We start from the raw sequence: 17,564 nt of genomic DNA, 5'->3' as shown, positions 1-17,564 counted from the left end.
ATGAGGGTATCAGATATCCAGCCCCGCGAGAAGAGTACGAGGGGATAACGTGGGACAATAAGAGGAGACAGAATGCCTTCGAAGGAACCCTTGAAAATCGTCTTCCTCCTGTGCTTTTAGAAAGGGACATAAACAGAACGATGAAGAGAGAGAACACAGCTCTGAAAAGGTCCCGAGCAGAGCGTTTGTCTCCTAGCCACACCCTGTGCAGCGCCCTCGCTTTCTGAACACCGGGCGTGGACCCTTTCCCAGGCCCAGGTCTACTAGGCTGTGTGCGACAGGGAGGGACAGACACCACCAGTTCTCTGGGCCGCCTCCATGGGATGCAAGACCAGCCTACCTCTGGTGTCCAAGGGGTTAAAGGCAGACGTCCAGGCCTGCTCTTACCCTGCTGAGCAGTCTCAGCCCCCTAGGCTGAAGTGTAAATTAGGATTGTTTGGGGCGTCTTATCTGGCTTCCAAGTCCCTGACTTGATTTTTTTTTTTTTTTTCCTTTTGACTGCACTGTGCAGCATGTGGGATCTTAGTTCCCAGACCAGGGATGGAACCTGTACACCTGCTGCATTGGAAGCAGAGAGTCTTAATCCTTGAAATCCACTTGGTTGATTCCTGAACCCAGGGGTTGGTCACTGCCCTGTTTCTGCCTGTAGCTAGAATCCGCCCGCTCCTCCTAGCACTGTCCTGCCTGACTCAGAGGCCCAGGCCAGCAGCTGATTCCCTCCCTCCCTTCTGCCTTGTACTTTCCAGGGGAGGGCTCGGACTACGGGGCCAGCGGGGAAGACGCGCTCAGCAGGATCCAGCGGCTGATGGCTGAAGGGGGCATGACAGCCGTGGTGCAACGGGAGCAGAGCACCACCATGGCCTCCATGGGCGGCTTCGGAAACAACATCATTGTCAGCCACCGCATTCACCGCAGCTCCCAGACGGGCACGGAGCCGGGGGCCGTGCGCACCCCCTCGCCGCAGCCCTCCACCTCTCGGGGACTGCTCCCGGAAGCCGGGCAGCTGGCAGAGCGAGGCTTGAGCCCCCGGACAGCCTCCTGGGAGCGGCCCGCTACCCCTGGGCGGGAGTCCGCCCTGCCCTCCTCCTCCCCGGCCCCTCCTCCCGCCCCCCTCCCCAGCACCGAGGGACCAACCCCGCCGCGCTGCGACCTGACCAACAGCAACCACCTTCCTGATGGCGGGGGCAGCCGCAGGGGGGAGGCGGCGGGCCCCAGAGGGGAGCCACGGGACAGGTAGAGACAGGCGTGCCCTGTGCCTCCCCGTGAACCGCTGAGCAGAAACCGGACCTCACAGCTGACTGGGAACTGAGCGCGCAGAAGAGCCGCGGGCTGCGTCAGGGAACAGGAGCGCGAGGGTGGGGGTCAGGAGGGCGTCCATCCGGGGCAGCAGGGAGTGAGGCGGTGCAAGGGGCCAGGCTTGCCTCCGGGGACTAGACCCTTCCAGGATCTGGGGCCCAGGGGAGTCACAGACTGCCGTGCTCACTGCGAGTGGAGGAGGAGGTGGGTATCCCTGCCACGCACCCCCCGCCCCTTCTAGAACCAAGGCTCAAGGGACTCAGCCCTGGGCATAGAGCCCCCAGGAGGGTGAACAGTCTTCCAGATCTGGGCCCGACCATCCTGGCTGGTGGCCAGTGGAGCGGCTGCCCCCTGTTCACCTTGCAGGCAGAGCCACTAGGAGCCCTCAAGCAGGAGGAGCAGCCCGGCCCCCAGAAACCATCTCCGTCTCTGAGCCTTCCAGAGCTTCAGCCTCTTGATCATCTCCCCCCCCAGAGACCACAGTCAGGAGTCAGGCCTGGCTCCCAGATTCCTGAGCACAGGGACTTCCGCACTTACCAGTGGGGGACAGCCATGGAGTGGAGGGGGCAGCCTGCTTGCCCAAGACAGGATGGAGTCAAGGGACAGTGGGCAGGTCCTCACTCAGGAGGGGGGGTGTAGGCTGGCCAGCCCCCAGGGCTTGTCCACCAAGCTCCTCCTTCCCCACCACCCCAAGGCCCTCAGAGCAGCACCTGTGGGTGTCAGTGTTAGCTGAGCCTAGGCCAAAGCCAGCCCAAGGCTGGGGGAGGGGTGAGACTCCGGGTCAGAATGTGAGGTCTTGGTCTGTGATTTAAGGTGTTGCATGTGGAATCTTGAACTGTACGTGTAGTTTCTAGTGGAGAAATCAAGGCTCTGATTATTTTGTTTTTAGTATGAAAAATGTGATTACTTTTCTGTTTGTAACTCATCATAGAAACATTGTGGTGGGAGAGGGGATGGTCTGACTGCTAATGAGGGAAACACCAAAGATCTACATCATTAAAATGATGACATGCCCCTCACCGGTCTCCTCTCTGTTTCCACGGCGGATGGAGGGAGGGGGTAGCGGTGGGCGCGGGGGCTGTGGAGCTGAGCCGCCCCGGCACTGAGCACTGCCTCCGGTGCTGCTGTCCCGGGCGGGGAGCCCCGTGATGCCTCAGCAGAAGCCACTCAGGTAAGGGCTGCTGCCTCGGCTTCATGCTGCGTCTGTGTCCCGCCACTGCCTGCTTCCAGGGGCCTGCTGAGGTTTGGGGCACCCTTGACAGTAACAGGTGGGTAAGAATGGTGGGAGGTCACTCATCTTGGTTGCTTCCTACTCAGGATGATGGGCCTGGAGTGAAGAAATCACTGACCAAAAAGCTGGCTCCCCTGCAGTCCTGGAAAACACATGTCATGGGTGTCTGGGGTGGCCAGCAGGGAGCTGGGCCTCACCTACAGGTACCCACCCCCCCAACCAAGATGCCGTGCGCTGGGGGCTTGGGTTTCCCTTTGCTTTGTGTCAGGGCAGTGGCCCAGGGGTCTGCTGTGGCCATGGGTCTTGGCCATTGAGTTTTAAACCAGTTAGCAGAAGGATTCTTGTCCCCTGTCTCACAGCGGGGACGCGGAGATCAGAGCCACCCCCAGGGCTTTTTGCAGCAACAAGTACTTCTCAAGGAACTTTTGTGTGTTCAACTCTCCCCCAGACGCTGTGGGGCATACAGAAGTCTGCTGTGCCCCAGCAGAGAGAGAACCACAAGATTAAAGCAAATAATATGAAACCATGTGAAGAATTATATGGTGAGGAGCACTAGAATTTTATTTCAAGTATTACTACAGCACGCTCTGGACCAAGAGGCACATCAGCTGTGTGACCTTGGGCAGGCCACTTGCCTTTCCTCTTGCTTCACTGTTTCCGGATAGGAGGTAGGGCTTGTTCCCTGCAGCCTCCTAAAGTTACTTCCAGCTCTGAGAGCACTGGAGTGGCAGGAGGAGGCCTCCTTGAAGAGGTGAGATTTGAGCTACACGTTAAAGGATGCAAGGAGAAGGGCGCCCCCTGCAGTGCCTGCCCTCCACCCAGTCCTCCCCTCAGAGGGAGGAAGAATTTGTGGTCTGAGTGGCAGCTCTGAATTTGTTGATTGTAGAACGTGTGCTGAGGATTCAGTGTTTATCGTATCAGACCTTACCTCAAACCCTCTGTGGTGGATACACCCAGACCACACAGCTCACTGGTGGAGCCAGGGTCTGAACCCAGATGGGACCCTGATGTGCTCTGTTACTTTGGGGGAAAAGGGGTATGAAGAGGCCTTGTGGATGAAGTGACCTAAATTCAGTCCTGCCTAGGCTTGCCTCTGTTCTTACTGGCCAAGCATGAACCCAACCCCTACCTGTTGGAGGCCCCTGTCAACAGCTCCCATCCCCACACCATCCCCTTTCCTTAGAAAGCCCTTGTGTGCATAGGTAGAGCCTCCATGGGCCCCCTTGCTTATCATGATAAGGCTGCAGGGTCAGTGGGGCAGAGCTCAGCAATCACAACTGGAGATAAAGCAACAGGTTCCCAGCAGTTCTGTGGACCCAAGATGGGTTTCCCTCATGGCTCAGTTGGTGAAGAATCCACCTGCAATGCAGGAGACCTGAGTTCAATCCCTGGGTTGGGAAGATCCCCTGAAGAAGGGAAAGGCTACCCACTCCAGTATTCTGGCCTGGAGAATTCCATGGACTGAATAGTCCACGGGGTCACCAAGACTCGGACGTGACTGAGCGACTTTCAATATGCCTGTGGACCCAGCTGGATCAAAGATAGAGAGTAAAGACTAAACCAGGTCCCCTGGTTCCTGGCTCTGCTCTCCACAGTTCACGTGGGATCTGGAATTGGGGGATGCCCAAGGCCCTACCTACCCCACCATAGGCATTTTGGAAAAACGTGAGCAGCTTTGCCCAACAGCTTCTGGAGGAATTCAGGGGAGTTGTTGGAGGAGACTTTTCTAGTTTCTGCGGCCTCCAGTGGCCTTGTTTCCTCATCTGACAGTTCATCCCAACCTGCATGTGTGTACAAACACACGCTTTCACCCTCCTAGAAGGACCCCCGGGCCCTAGGAGGGACATGAAAAAGGGAAACCAGTGCAAACAGCCATCTAATTGTCACATGAACCAACCAAGGCTGTTTCCTCTTCTGTGAGGTGGGGGCAAGAACAGCAGGGCCTTTCCCACGCTTTGGTTATGGGAATCATGGGAGACCAGATCGTTCAGGTAAAAGACGATGGCTTGCTTCTCACTTTCGCCCAGGCCGCCAGCTGCAGCCCTCGGGTTCACACAGAGGGCTCCACACGAAGAGCACCACGGGGCTGGCTCCTGCCTGAGTTTCCGCCCCTTTTCTGGCAGCTCCTGCTGCCTCCTCCGCTGCGGTACGCCCTCCACCTCCCCGCGCCCAGCACACACAGCCCCCCGCCCAACCCGTGGAGGAGGGGCGGGACTTGAATTGTTTTTTCAAGCAAAGAAACCATCCGTCTTAAGGTTTAATCGGATGTTCGCGCTCAGAGAGTTTGGGGTGACAAGCCCCGGGGCCCGGGCATTGTGATGGGGCGGGGGGCGAGTCGGACCTTGGCCGGCCGCAGGAAGGGCGGTCTCGGGGGAGGCAGGAAAGCTGGTGCCTGCAAGCGGAGCAGAGCCGCCGAGGTCAGCGCCGAGGTGGCGCTCTCCGAGGTGCTGAAGCCTCCCAGCGCTCATCCCTCGAGCGCCCCAACCGGCGCTCCCGCTCCGGGGTAGGCAAGGCCCCGAGCCCCGGGGCTTTGGCCCGCGCGGTTCCCGGACACCTCAAGAGACCAGCAGTTCTCTCCCTCGAGGGTCTCGTTCCGGGTTCCACCCCAGGTGACCTTGGGCACTCGGATTTCCCTCACAGGCATCGGAGAACTTGCCCTCCAGGCCAGATGGGCGCTGCGTCCTGTCCCCGGGGCTGGAGAAAGGCCGCGCACCCGCTCCCCGGCTTGGAGGGCGGGAGCAGGGAGCCGGGCGGCAAGAATGGGGGTCGGGCGGGGTTGCGTGAGATAAGCCAGCTCCTCTCTCCCTAGGGACTGTCGCCTAGCTTCTCTCTCCAGCGCCTTTCCAGGCCCCGACGGCGCCCCCTCTTCCCTGGCTGCCTGGCGGCCGATACTCCGTCTCGAGGCTCGAAACTGGGCTCGAAACTCCGGCCCTCGGCTCTTTGCCCCGACGGAACCCACCCACCCACCCATAACCTCCTGTTAGGGTCAAACACTCGCGCCCCAGTGGTCCAGCTGCGAGCCGGGCAGTGTGAGGAGAGAGACCCGGGCAGGGCACGAGACCCCCTCCCCGTCCCCAGTGCTTGGTCAGAGCGGGGGCGGGAGCGCAGCCAGACGGGGCTGCCAGCTCCCTTCCCAGCCCGCGAGGGGGCGCCGCGTCCCCATGACAACGCGGACACCCCACCCCACCCCACCCCATCCCCAGGCTCCCGGGAGGGCAGCGCCCCCCGCTAAGCCGCGCTGGGGGCCGCAGGCGGTGCCCCACCCCCTACAGTGCCCGAGTGGAGCGCCTCCGGCCGGCTCCAGGGAGGGGCGCGCGTAGTAGGGGTCCCCGACGCCCGGGGTGGTGCCCCCCGCGCGTCCCCGTTGGGTGGCCGGCCCGGGGCGGGCGGCGCGGCCCCGCCAGGATTGGCTGCTTCCCCGTGACATCACGCGGCTCAGGGAAAAGTGCGAGCGTGAGCGCGAGTCTCAGCCACAGCGCCGGGAGCTGCGGGCGGAGCAGGGGCCGCCCCTCTGCACCCCGTCCCCGCCCCCGGCCCGCGGCCCGGCCGCGCGCCCCGCCCGCCGGCCCGCGGGGCCACCCCCAAGTCCCGCCGTCTGTCAGGTGCGAGGGGAACGGGGCGGAGGTGTCTGGTAAGTGACTCCGCGGCTGCGCGGGGGCGGGGGACTCGGTGGGCAGAGAAGGACGCGTGGCTCGCGGACCCTCGGAGGCTCCCCGAGGCGGGCCCGACTAGGACAGGGCCCCAGGCTGCTTTGGGGGCGAGCCTGGTGCTGGGAGCTGCAGAAGGCCTGGGGGTGAGGGGCCCGCTGGAAGAAAGGCCCGGAGTGTGGCTCGGAGGCTTCTCCAGGTGCGCCTCCGGGAAGGAATGGACAGGCAGTGTAGGTCGGGCGGCGGCGGTGGTGGTGATGGTGTGTGTGCCCGCCCGCAGCCCCTCAGGAGCCCGGGGCAGCCGTCGGGGGCGGGACCCCGCACTTCATTCTGCACTGGCAGCTCTTACGGGCGCCGGGCGCTGAAGCCCCAAAGAGGCTTTTTCCCGCCCGTCTCCTCGCCACCCCGGCGCCGCCAGCCCACTCCAGTCCACCGAATCCTCCATCAGCGACCTTGAACTCTGACGGAAAACACCCCTGCCCTCTCCTGGCGCCCTCCCCCCTCCAAGACTCCCCGCCTTTGTCGCCCAGGCTCAGAGACTGGGAGGTCCAGCACCAAGCCCCGAGCCCCATGGCGGAAGTGTCACGCGCAGTGTCGGTGCCAAATCCCCTGTGCCCCTTCTTCCTCCCCGCAACTCCTGAGTCTCCTCTCCTGCCCCAGGGACACAGCAGAGACCACAGCCTTCCTGGAGCCCTAGCTTGAACGCCTAGGAATCGAGGACTCGCCCCCACCCCCGCCCTTCACCACCACCGCCCCCTGGCCCTGGCGTACAGGGAATGAGAGCCCACCGCGCCTGGGAAAGGGGGGCTCCAGGACCCAGGAAAGCAAGGTGCCCACGCCCAGAGGCTGCAGGAACTGCGTTCCAGGGAGTTGGGGGAGGGTGGGGCACGGGGGAACCAGGGCCCCTTCGACCACCTGGGAGTCGGGGAGACGTGGTCTCCAGTTGGGCCCGGTAATAATTCCCAACGAGGCCCACCCCACTCCAGGGCTCGAGAGGCCGGGTGCCCTCTCCAGCCGCTGGAGCCGGGCGGTGCCTCTTCGGCGGGTTAGGAGTGTGAGATGGGAAAGAGTCTTACACACGCCTTACACAAGTCCCGGCCGGGCCTCCCAGTTATGGAGGTGCTTCTTGCAGCCTTCTGCCCTGCGGACTGGGCGCCCTTTGGCGATATCTGCGCAGTGGGCACACAGAGCAGAACCTAGTGTCCCGCAAGTCAGGTTGAGAGACGCAAACAGCAACCCCTCGACAAAAGTCCGTCCCAGCCCGGCACTTGGCACCTCAACGCTGGGGACGCAGACACCGCGGGGCCCTGGGCTAAGACGACGCCCCCACGTCTGGGGTCTCCCAGGCAACTCAGATTGTAGTCCGGTCTTGCGGTGCAGCCAGGAACGCTTCCCCATACACAGGCGGGGAGCGATCTAAACCCGGGTTCTTGGCCGACCTTCTTCTTACTCAGACAGCCGAAGTATGGGCTGAGCCTCCGGGCAGGGGCGGGACCCACAGGACCCACGGTGGGTCCGGCATTTGCTCCTGTACACAGGCTCACAGATGCAGGCACACCCGAACCGTGTGCATCCCCAGGCCGCAGCACTCCAGGCACACACAGACATGCACATGCACGTGTCCACACCGCGCGAGCATGCTCACGCGCACAGGGGCGCACTGGTATCCAGGCGTGGCTCAGCGCGCACACACACAGTACATGCAGACAGCTACTAGCTTCTACTCGCGCTCCCCAGTGATCACACACAAACAGAACTCGCACTCGCCTTTCCGCCCACCCATGCCTCACAGTGTGCCGGATGGAACCGGGTGCCCTTAACTTTCCCACTGTGGAACCCCTGGAGGAGCCCAAGGCAGCTCCGGAGCGGGGCCTGGCGAGGGGGACCCTAGTCCCTCCCCTGTGAGGCCCTGCCTGGGACTTCCCCTGCATTCCCAGTCGCTCTTGGAGTTTGGGGGCGGTGGGCGAATAGCGGCCACCCGCTCTAGGTCCGGAGCTGCACCCAGGGACCGACATTGCCATCTAGCGGTGCACACATCCCCGGGCGGTGGCTGCTCCCCAGGTTCCCGCGGGGCCTCAATCCCAGAGAAGCACCCCAGCAGAGGCTGCAGTTGGAATGTCTGCGGGTGACCCCCTGAAAGATATTTGGGGCGGGAAGAGGGGAAAGTATTTGCCTAGACCTGTCTGCAGCTGGCCGCTTCCCCAAGCAGGTCCAAGGCGAGTAAACCCTTGGCCACCTGATTGGAGACAAGCTGTTCAGATGGAGATAAGAGATCTGTTTTTCTCTGGGAAAGCTAAGAGAGGGAGCCCACAGGAAATGAGAAGAGACCCTACACCCAGGCCTCCCCTGATCCATCCCTGTGCTGTGTGCTCAGTTCTGTCCGACTCTTTGTGACCCCATGGACTATAGCCCGCCAGGCTCCTCTGTCCATCGGGATTCTCCATGTAAGAATACTGGAGTGGGTTGCTTTTCCTTCTCCAGGGGATCTTCCCAACCTTGGTATCGAACTCCTGTCTCTGGTGTCTCCTATATTGCAGATGGATTCTTTTAACCGCTGAGGCCACCTGAGGCAGGGTAGAGTAGAGACAGGAAAACAAGAGGCTGTTGTAGCACCTTGGGGTTAAGGTGGCTCCCGGGCTCTAATTCTGCCCCCACCCCTCCTTACACACTGGGTGACTTTAGGCAAGTTAATTCACATTATCCTCGCGTGTTAGAAGATACCTCAGTAAGACGAAGACACTTATAGCACCTGCCTTTTTCGGCTGCTGTGAGGATTAAACCCAATAATCTATATAAAAAGCTCGGAGGGATCCCTGACTCATAGTTCACACTCAATAAACAAGAGCTATTATGTGTTTCCTGTTTGGTACCTCCAGCTCCATTTCTATCTCACTGGCCTGTGTCTGGACCCTGGCGGGGGGCTGGGGGAGAAGGTCTAAAGCGAGGGTTTCCTTGGGGCTGGTGGATGAACCATTCCTGCCCAGCCCTCGCCAGCCAGCCGGCACGTGTCTATAGAAGGCAGCCTCCCCAGGCCGGGTGCCTCTGCCTCCTGTCTCGCCCAGAAGGTGGTGCCCAAGCTTCTATTTTGGAGTCTGTGAGCATGGTACTTGGTCTTTGCCCTTGATTCTTCTGCCACCTTGGGGGTGGCACCACCCTGCTCTGAGCCTCTCCTGTGAACTAAGGATTTGGGTGTGAGGATTGAAATTGCCAGGCCAGGAGGCTGGGGCTGTGATGGCAGCTGACTGAAGCCGGGCTTGGAGGGGAGGGCGGGCGCGGGGGGTCACCCTGGCACCTGGCTCCAGCCTCCAGTGCACGTTCGTGCTGGAGCGGCAGTTGAGGTGCTGACCCACATCGCTGCCAGGAGGGAGGCTGTCCCAGGACAGGCAGCCTCTCTCTCTACTTTGCAAAGGAGACCGGGAGGGGCAGGGAGGCGAGGTGGCTTGTGCATGGCCACCCAGCTAAGACCCTGGGAGCCTGGGCTGCGGGGCACGGGCTCCTTCCTCCACACCCTGCTTCCTCCGCCTCTCTCTCACACAGACGCACAGAACTACGTATATACGCCAGGGAGCTGCGGGGCTGGCAGGGCTGTGATGGGCCCGTGTGCGTGTGTAATGGTGTGCGTGTTGGCGGGTGTGAAGGAGGCTGGGCTGAACGGCTGCCCTGGCACAGCGCGCTGGGCGTGGGCCTCCCTCACACAGAGGGAGAGGAGGTGGGGGGACGCGAAGAGGCTTCAGGGAGAGGCCCCAGGCTTGGGGGCTTCCGGCAAGGGCGCCCAGTGTGCACTGGCAGGCAAGGGGCACCCTCGGGGGCTGGCCACGGGTGCCGCTGCCGCAGTCCCTCTGGGCCACTTGCTCCTCCTTCGGGTTCCCATCGGGCACTGGCCCCCGGGAAGCCCTGGGAGTCTTGCCTCAGCGGACGGGCCCTTTCGGCTTCTGATTCTTCACAGACAGACCCCAGCTACCCTTGCGTTGCACCCCCACGCCCTGGGGATGAGGGAGGGCTCCGAGAGGGGCTGCCACAGTGGCACTGTCCCCTCCTCATTGAATTTCCTGTTCCATGCCACCTGTTCCATGATCAGGTCAGGTCACCTCTGGGACCACTGTCTCCTGTGGCTCTTTGGGCCTCCTTCTGCCAGATCCCTTAGCTCTGGGACAGCAACAGGAGCTTCAGGAGCTATGGAGCCTTGGGCAGGTTATGGCCTCGGTTTCTTCATCTGTTAGTCAGAAATAACAATGTCTGAGACTTCCCTGGCAGTCAGTGGTTAAGACTCCATGCTTCCACTGCAGAGGGTGTGGGTTTGATCCCTAGTCAGGGAATTAAGATCCCACATGCCATGCCCCACGACCGATAAACAAATAAATAACAGCGTCTACTTCCTAGGTTTGTTGTGAGGATGAAATGAATTAATACTTACAAAAAGCATAGAAAGTGCTTGGTAGACAATGCACGTTAGCTGGTAGTATATATTCTTGCCTTTGTCCCCAGTGCCTTCTGTAGGGATTAGTGGGCAAGTCCCGCTGCAACTTTTGGTTAAGAAGTGACCAAGTTCAAAAGGGAAGGGACATACATCTACCTAATGCTGATTCATGTGGATGGATAGCAAAAAACCAGCACAATATTGTGATTATCCTGTAATTAAAAAAACATTTAAAAATCTAAAAAAAAAAGAAGTGACAAAGAGGGTGAATGAAGGAATACCTCTGACCTGAGGCACGTGCTGGTGTCAGGGACCACCCTTGCCCCCACCCCTCCACCCATACTGGCCTCCTGTCCATACCTCGCACATGCCTCTGGGCCTCGGCCATTGCCCTCGCTGAGGCCCCTCTCTGCAGCTCTGACTGCCCATCCCCTCTCTGACTCATTCTGTGTCACCTGCCCTTGTTTTCATTCGAGCACTTTTTCCTTGCTCATGTGTTTGTATGTCTCCCCCGATCGGGATTTGAACTCTGTGAGAGTGGGAGGCTGCGTGTGTGTCTCCTGCACGTCTGTAACCCCGGCACCTACAACAGCAGTTGCACAGAGCTCAGTTCAGCTCAGCCGCTCAGGCCTGTCTGACTCTCTGCGACCCCATGGACTGCAGCACGCCAGGCCTCCCTGTCCATCACCAACTCCCAGAGTTTACCCAAACGCATGTGCATTGAGTCAGTGATGCCATCCAGCCATCTCATCCTCTGTCGTCCCCTTGCACAGAGTAGGCACCCAGTAAATGCTGCATGAGTGGAGACAGGAGGAAGTGATGGGACCGGGTTCTCTAAGGTTTGCAGGACGATGTTGCTCCTGTCACCTTGACTCCAGGGCACCTCACCTCATGCCTCTCATGCGCTTCAACAGTTCACCCCCTTCCTCTCTTGTTCCAGACACTGTCCGCCCACTGCCGCTGTCCAAAATGGCGAACTTCACCCCGATCAACGGCAGCTCGGGCAACCAGTCTGTGCGCCTGGTCACGTCAACCCATAACCGCTATGAGACGGTGGAAATGGTGTTCATCGCCACGGTGACAGGCTCCCTGAGCCTGGTGACGGTCGTGGGCAACATCCTGGTGATGCTGTCCATCAAGGTCAACAGGCAGCTGCAGACGGTCAACAACTACTTCCTCTTCAGCCTGGCCTGTGCTGACCTCATCATAGGCGCTTTCTCCATGAACCTCTACACCGTATACATCATCAAGGGCTACTGGCCTCTGGGCGCCGTGGTCTGTGACCTGTGGCTGGCCCTGGATTACGTGGTGAGCAACGCCTCTGTCATGAACCTGCTCATCATCAGCTTTGACCGGTACTTCTGCGTCACCAAGCCCCTCACCTACCCCGCCCGGCGCACCACCAAGATGGCGGGGCTGATGATCGCCGCTGCCTGGGTCCTGTCCTTCGTGCTCTGGGCGCCTGCCATCTTGTTCTGGCAGTTCGTGGTGGGCAAGCGGACGGTGCCTGACAACCAGTGCTTCATCCAGTTCCTGTCCAACCCCGCGGTGACCTTCGGCACAGCCATTGCCGCCTTCTACCTGCCCGTGGTCATCATGACGGTGCTCTACGTCCACATCTCCCTGGCCAGTCGCAGCCGAGTTCACAAGCACCGGCCCGAAGGCCCGAAGGAGAAGAAGGCCAAGACCCTGGCCTTCCTCAAGAGCCCCCTGATGAAGCAGAGTGTCAAGAAACCTCCGCCCCCAGGAGACACCGCGGCTAGGGGCGAGCTGCGCAACGGGAAGCTGGAGGAGGCTCCTCCGCCCGTGCTGCCACCCCCGCCACGCCCCGTGGCTGACAAGGACACCTCCAATGAGTCCAGCTCGGGTAGCGCCACCCAAAACACCAAGGAACGCCCGCCCACAGAGCTGTCAACCACAGAGGCCACCACGCCGGCCACACCCGCACCCCCCCTCCAGCCACGGACCCTCAACCCGGCCTCCAAATGGTCCAAGATCCAGATTGTAACGAAGCAGACAGGCAACGAGTGTGTGACGGCCATCGAGATTGTGCCTGCCACGCCGGCTGGCATGCGCCCGGCAGCCAACGTGGCCCGGAAGTTTGCCAGCATTGCCCGCAGCCAGGTGCGGAAGAAGCGGCAGATGGCGGCCCGGGAGCGCAAGGTGACTCGGACCATCTTTGCCATCCTGCTGGCCTTCATCCTCACCTGGACGCCCTACAACGTCATGGTCCTGGTGAACACCTTCTGCCAGAGCTGCATCCCCGAGACTGTGTGGTCCATCGGCTACTGGCTCTGCTACGTCAACAGCACCATCAACCCGGCCTGCTATGCCCTCTGCAATGCCACCTTTAAAAAGACCTTCCGGCACCTGCTGCTCTGCCAGTATCGGAACATCGGCACTGCCAGGTAGGCAGGCAGGGGTGCCACTGGAGGTGCTGGTGCGTGTGCGGGTAGCCACGTGGCTCAGCTGATGTCCCGGAGAGATTTGGAGGCACTTCTCAGTGTTCAGGTTCTCCGAAGAGAACTGAGGTCCCCAAGACCCCGCGAGGCTCAGAAGAAGCTCTGGCTGGATTCCGAGACCAGGTCTCTGCTCAGGCCGAGGAGGATCAGCCCCAGAAGGTGACTGAGCCGGACGGTCTGACCCATCTCTGTTGTCCTGCCTCAGGGAGCTGGGGGGCACTGGTCTACCTGGGCACCTTGCCCCACTGTGACTGGCCAGCATGGCTGAAAGAAGGGACATCTGGAGGGGAGCAGAGCCTTCTTTGGGAGGAGCAAGAGGGCCAGTGGTTGGGAAAGGAGGCTCAGGAAGGGAATGGAAGGGGAGGGACCCCTATTCTGCTGTAACCGGTGCTTTCTGCCCCCGACACCCCCGCATGTAGGCTCGGCCCCTCCTCCTAAATGCCACTCCAGGGGCAGAGACTCCCCTTGCTGCAGCTACTCAGCCAGGCTCTGGTTGGGTGGGTGTGGGGGGTGGGCTGGCTGGAAGCCAGGTAGAGTGGGCCCTGAACATACCCCTTATAGCACGCCTGGGTCACATTCGGGATGGGCCAGTGGGGAGATCAGGGGTTCACTCAGGAACTGGGGTCTGCCACCTCCCACCCTAGGCTGAGCTGAGCGGTTCCATCCTTCTGTGGAGTTGTCCCCCTCCCCAAAGAGGGGGCTTGTCCCAGGTCACGTGTAGCGAAGGTGGGACTGCGAGGGGTATTCGCACTGGCCTCTGCGGAGTATGAGGGACGCTCCGGTGGGTCACCAGGGAGAAACCCCCAGGTGGGGTGGATTTGACCCCAACAGTCTTCCTTGATGGGGGCGGGTGGGGGGGGGATGGGCAGGGCTGGACCCAAAGATCCTGACCTGGGGGAAACTGAGATGGGGGAGTCAGTCCTATCGCCCCCGGGTTCCCTCCCCACCCCTGGCCTGGCACTGGAGAAACAGGACTGAAGGGCTCGGGGGACTTGACCGGGGGCACCCTTCCAGGGGTCTATAATAGGGGCCCCTGGAAGAAATGTTCCTAACCGTTCTTTCTCCATGAGCTCTGGAGAAGCACTCACCGCCAAACCCCCAAACCCCCAAAAGCCACTGTTCCCTCCAGCCCTCTCTCTCCTCCATTGTCCCACCTCCAACAAATCACCACAGCAAACTCCCTGGGAAGGGGCTTTTATATATTAAAAGAAAAGCTTTTATTGGGAACAAAAAGATATTTATTTTATTTATTTCTTAGTAATGGCATCCAGTAGGGGAAAAAGAAAAGTGGGTACAGGGGAATCAAATACCTTTGCAGGGGGGCGGTGCTCAAGCTGCCCAGAATCCCTTGTCCCTCCCCACTTTAGGCACTTGGGGTGATGTGGGCAAGTGAAAGGGAAGAAGCAGGGCATGATTGATAAAGCTAACGAGGAGGCAGAAGGCACTGGTGGGTAACATCTTGAGCCTGTGGAGGGAGGGTGTGGGCCGGGCCTCCTAGTGAAGCCGGGGTGCCTTGGCATCCGGGCCTGGCCGCTAGTCCTTTTCCTTCCCTTTCTTAGCTGTAAAACAAGAAAGAAACACTGCATTAGCAGGGTTCGGGTGACCCAGTGGAGAACACCCCCCCCCCCCCTTCCCTGCAGCACGCACATTAGAGAAAACAAAATTCTGCCCCCTGGTGGTTCTCCATCAGCCCGCCCCGGGAAGCCCCTGGGCCAGGGCAGCCATTGTGATGCCCTGGGACACTCCTCACTCCGCCAGCTTAGACTTCCGTTGGGAAATCAGAAAACCTCCCAGTTCGCGGTCTCAGTCCTAGTCCCAGCAGCCCTGGAACACAGCCTCAGTCCCTTCACCTGGGAAGTGGGCATATGCCCCTCTGCCTGGTTGGCCTCCAGGACTGTCGGGAGTCAGGAAGGAAGCTAAGGGAGAGAGGAAGTAAAGAAGTCCTTCCCAGCTAGAAACTGCCCCCACCTGCTGGGAAATGACAAAGCCAGGCCCTTCCAGGCCCACTGCCCTGGATCCTAAGCCAAAGGCTCCAACAGAACCACTGACTTGGTCTTTACTTGAGCCAGGGTTTCAACCTCCCAGACTCCATCTGCAGAGCTCTCAGTACCACCCACCTAAGGTCTCTGCCTATAGAAAGACAGTGTAGACATCAAGAAGTCACTGGCCAGTACCCAAAAACGGCAACTTCACCACTGCCTTCACAGGTTGGGGCAGCCACCTGTGACGATCCCATCCCTACCGACCCCACCTTGCTAACCTTTGGCCTTGGCTTTGGTCTTGGGGCTGCAGGGCTTGGTCACTCGGATGGTCTCCTGGCACTGGGCATTGTATCGCGCCTTCTTCAGGGTCCCTTGGCGGGCTTTGGTGCCTGTGCCCCCATCACACGCCCCCCAGGTCTCAAACTTGTACTTGCAGTCGGCTGGCGGGAGATCCCGGGGAGGTTAGGGCTGGGCAGCCTGTGAAGGGGCCTGTGAAGCTGGGCCCCCGCCTACCCTCCGCGGGCACCCCACCTCACCTCCAAACTCCTTCTTCCAGTTACAGGGCACCCGGCACCGGATGCGCTGCGTCTGGGCCCCGCAGGTGCCCTCGCGGAATCCCACGCCGCAGTCCTTGCTGCTGGGGGTGCAGGGCCCCCAGGTCCACTCGGCACACTCGCTCCCTGGGCCTCCCTTCTTCACTTTGTCTGCAAGGCCGGGGAACAGAGCTCAGGACCTGGACTTGGACTCACCCTTCCTGGGGTCTGGCCTCACCTGGGCTCCGGCCCCCTTTCAGTCCCCCGCTCCCGCCGTATCACCTTTCTTTTTGGCCACCGCGGAGGTGAGCGCCAGCAAGGCGAGGAGGGCGAGGAGGAGGAAGCTTCGGCGCTGCATCCTGAGGGGAGAGCACGGGTCAGAATCCTCCCCCCACCCCGGGGGCCGCAGGCGTGGACCACCCCCCCCCCCAACTTTGCCCCAGTTCCCAGGCCAGGCCCAAAGGGTCGGGCTGCTACTGCGGCGGACTTGGGGGGGCCGGCCCCTCGCTGCCAGCCCGGGCGCACAGCGGGAGGAATCTCCCCGGGGGCCTCCTGGAGCCTGGGACGCAGCTCAGACCCCCTCCCCGCCTCCGGACCCCAGATGAGCAGCGGCTGGGGGGCCCGAAGCCACCGCGCGCCCTCCGGGGCCCCGCACGCTCACTCGCTCGCTGCCCGCGCGCGCGGCTTCGCTCCCTCCCGCGCCGGGCTGTCCCGCTCCGGCCGCCGCGGCCCCTTTTGTCTCCAGAACCGGTCTGAGCCGGTCACATGGGCCCCCGCCCCCTCCCCCCTACCGAGGAAGGACCTGCCCCGCCCCCTCCCCTCAAACCCGCGCCGCCCCCCCGACCCCGGCGTCCCCGCCTCTCTTCCCTCCCCGCGCCCCTACCCCACCTCTTCCCGCTGCTCGCCCCACACCCTCGCCTCCCCGGCCTCTGCCCTCGGCTCTCAGACACCCGGCTCTCCTGGGCTCCCCATCCTCCGATCCCGGGCTCTCCCGGCCCCGGGTCTCCGTCTGGTCCCCGCACCCCATTCCCCATGCCTCAATCTGGCGCTCCATCGGCCCTAGCCCCGGTTTTCCGTCCCCTTTTCCCCCTGGACGCCCGCTTCCCTCCACGGCCACGGAGCCTTAGGTGGAGACCAGGAGAGGGTACGGAGCCCCGGGTGTGTCCTAGGTCCCGGCCTGGGGCCCGCGTTCGAGCCGGTGGGCGGCTCTGTCCGCCGAGCCCCGGGAGGGTGCAGTGATGAACCCCGTCGAGTCTCCCCTCCACCTCCCAGGACCCGCTAGACTCTCAGCGACCCTTAGATGCTGGGGAAGGAGCACCAGCCCCGCCTCGGATCGCTTCACCAAGTGTCCAGGGAGATGTTCTACTCCGTGTTGCGGTGGGGCTCGCAGGGGAACCCCAGAAGAGCGCACGAGTTGTTGGGGGGGCGCGGAGGCCGGTGCGCTCTTCTCGGAGCGCAAGTTGGAGGGGGCGCGCGGGGGGGCGGGGGGCGGTTAAGGAAGGAGGAGCCCGCAGGCCGGGGTTTGGTTAAGACTTAAGAGCAGACAGGAGCCGTCTGAGAAGTTCCAGATCCGGCCTTGCAAAGGCTGCAAATGCCCACCTCTTGTGAGCCGGGCCCTCGGGCATCGCCTCCTCAGGTCCCCGTAGGAGCCAGAGTGGTGGAGGCCAGGGGGAGGGGGCTTGCCCAGCCACAGGGCAACCGGGCACAAGAAACCAGGCCAGGCCCCTGCCCCACCTCTTTCACTTTCATTGTTATCGTCCCAGCGGGAAGCGGGAAGCTGGAGGAAACTGGCTCCTCCCCCAGCCCCTGCGAGCCCCGCAGCCTGGCCGAGGTCAGGTCCCGGGCAGGCCCTCAGACCCCACCCCCACACAGGAATCAGGACTCCCTGAAATGGGTCTGCGTTCATGGCATCCAGTCCCCCAACCCTGCGGATAACCCAACAGATCCCACTGCTTCAGGAAGACCCCCCACCCCCCCAAAAAAAGAAAAGCAGAAA

The 17,564-nt window shown here is 61.6% G+C and overlaps 3 protein-coding genes across 13 annotated transcripts in view; 2 read left to right on the top strand and 1 right to left on the bottom strand.

Annotated features, from left to right (window-relative positions):
* AMBRA1 (autophagy and beclin 1 regulator 1) overlaps nucleotides 1-2,315 on the top strand; it is a 173,684-nt gene extending 171,369 nt beyond the window's left edge. For all 9 annotated transcript variants that reach the window (XM_055546998.1, XM_055547002.1, XM_055546997.1 and 6 more), the window contains one exon: nucleotides 747-2,315. In XM_055546998.1, the coding sequence (XP_055402973.1) occupies nucleotides 747-1,237 (491 nt within the window). In that variant the 3' untranslated portion in view covers nucleotides 1,238-2,315. The remainder of the gene's footprint in view (nucleotides 1-746) is intronic.
* A 9,245-nt stretch (nucleotides 2,316-11,560) lies between these two features.
* On the top strand, nucleotides 11,561-13,003 carry CHRM4 (cholinergic receptor muscarinic 4). The gene has a single exon (XM_055547853.1). It carries the CDS (start codon nucleotides 11,561-11,563, stop codon nucleotides 13,001-13,003), a length of 1,443 nt encoding a protein of 480 aa, XP_055403828.1.
* A 1,265-nt stretch (nucleotides 13,004-14,268) lies between these two features.
* Nucleotides 14,269-17,362, bottom strand: MDK (midkine). 3 transcript variants are annotated; one of them, XM_055547852.1, is made up of 5 exons: nucleotides 17,168-17,362; nucleotides 15,851-15,927; nucleotides 15,572-15,739; nucleotides 15,314-15,424; nucleotides 14,269-14,612 (listed from the first exon to the last, which is right to left on the bottom strand). In XM_055547852.1, the coding sequence occupies exons 1-5, from the start codon at nucleotides 17,191-17,193 to the stop codon at nucleotides 14,587-14,589; spliced, it is 408 nt and encodes a 135-aa protein (XP_055403827.1). In that variant the 5' UTR covers nucleotides 17,194-17,362; the 3' UTR covers nucleotides 14,269-14,586. The 3 variants fall into 3 exon arrangements, with proteins under 3 accessions (XP_055403827.1, XP_055403824.1, XP_055403825.1); XM_055547849.1 differs by having other exon boundaries at nucleotides 15,314-15,475; nucleotides 17,168-17,186; XM_055547850.1 differs by lacking the exon at nucleotides 17,168-17,362 and adding an exon at nucleotides 16,230-16,317 and having other exon boundaries at nucleotides 15,314-15,475.
* Between the last annotated feature and the right edge of the window lie 202 nt (nucleotides 17,363-17,564).

Source organism: Bubalus kerabau, chromosome 15 (assembly GCF_029407905.1).
Source record: "Bubalus kerabau isolate K-KA32 ecotype Philippines breed swamp buffalo chromosome 15, PCC_UOA_SB_1v2, whole genome shotgun sequence".
NCBI classification, from domain to species: domain Eukaryota; kingdom Metazoa; phylum Chordata; class Mammalia; order Artiodactyla; family Bovidae; genus Bubalus; species Bubalus kerabau.
This window is presented reverse-complemented; position numbering and strand designations above follow the sequence as displayed.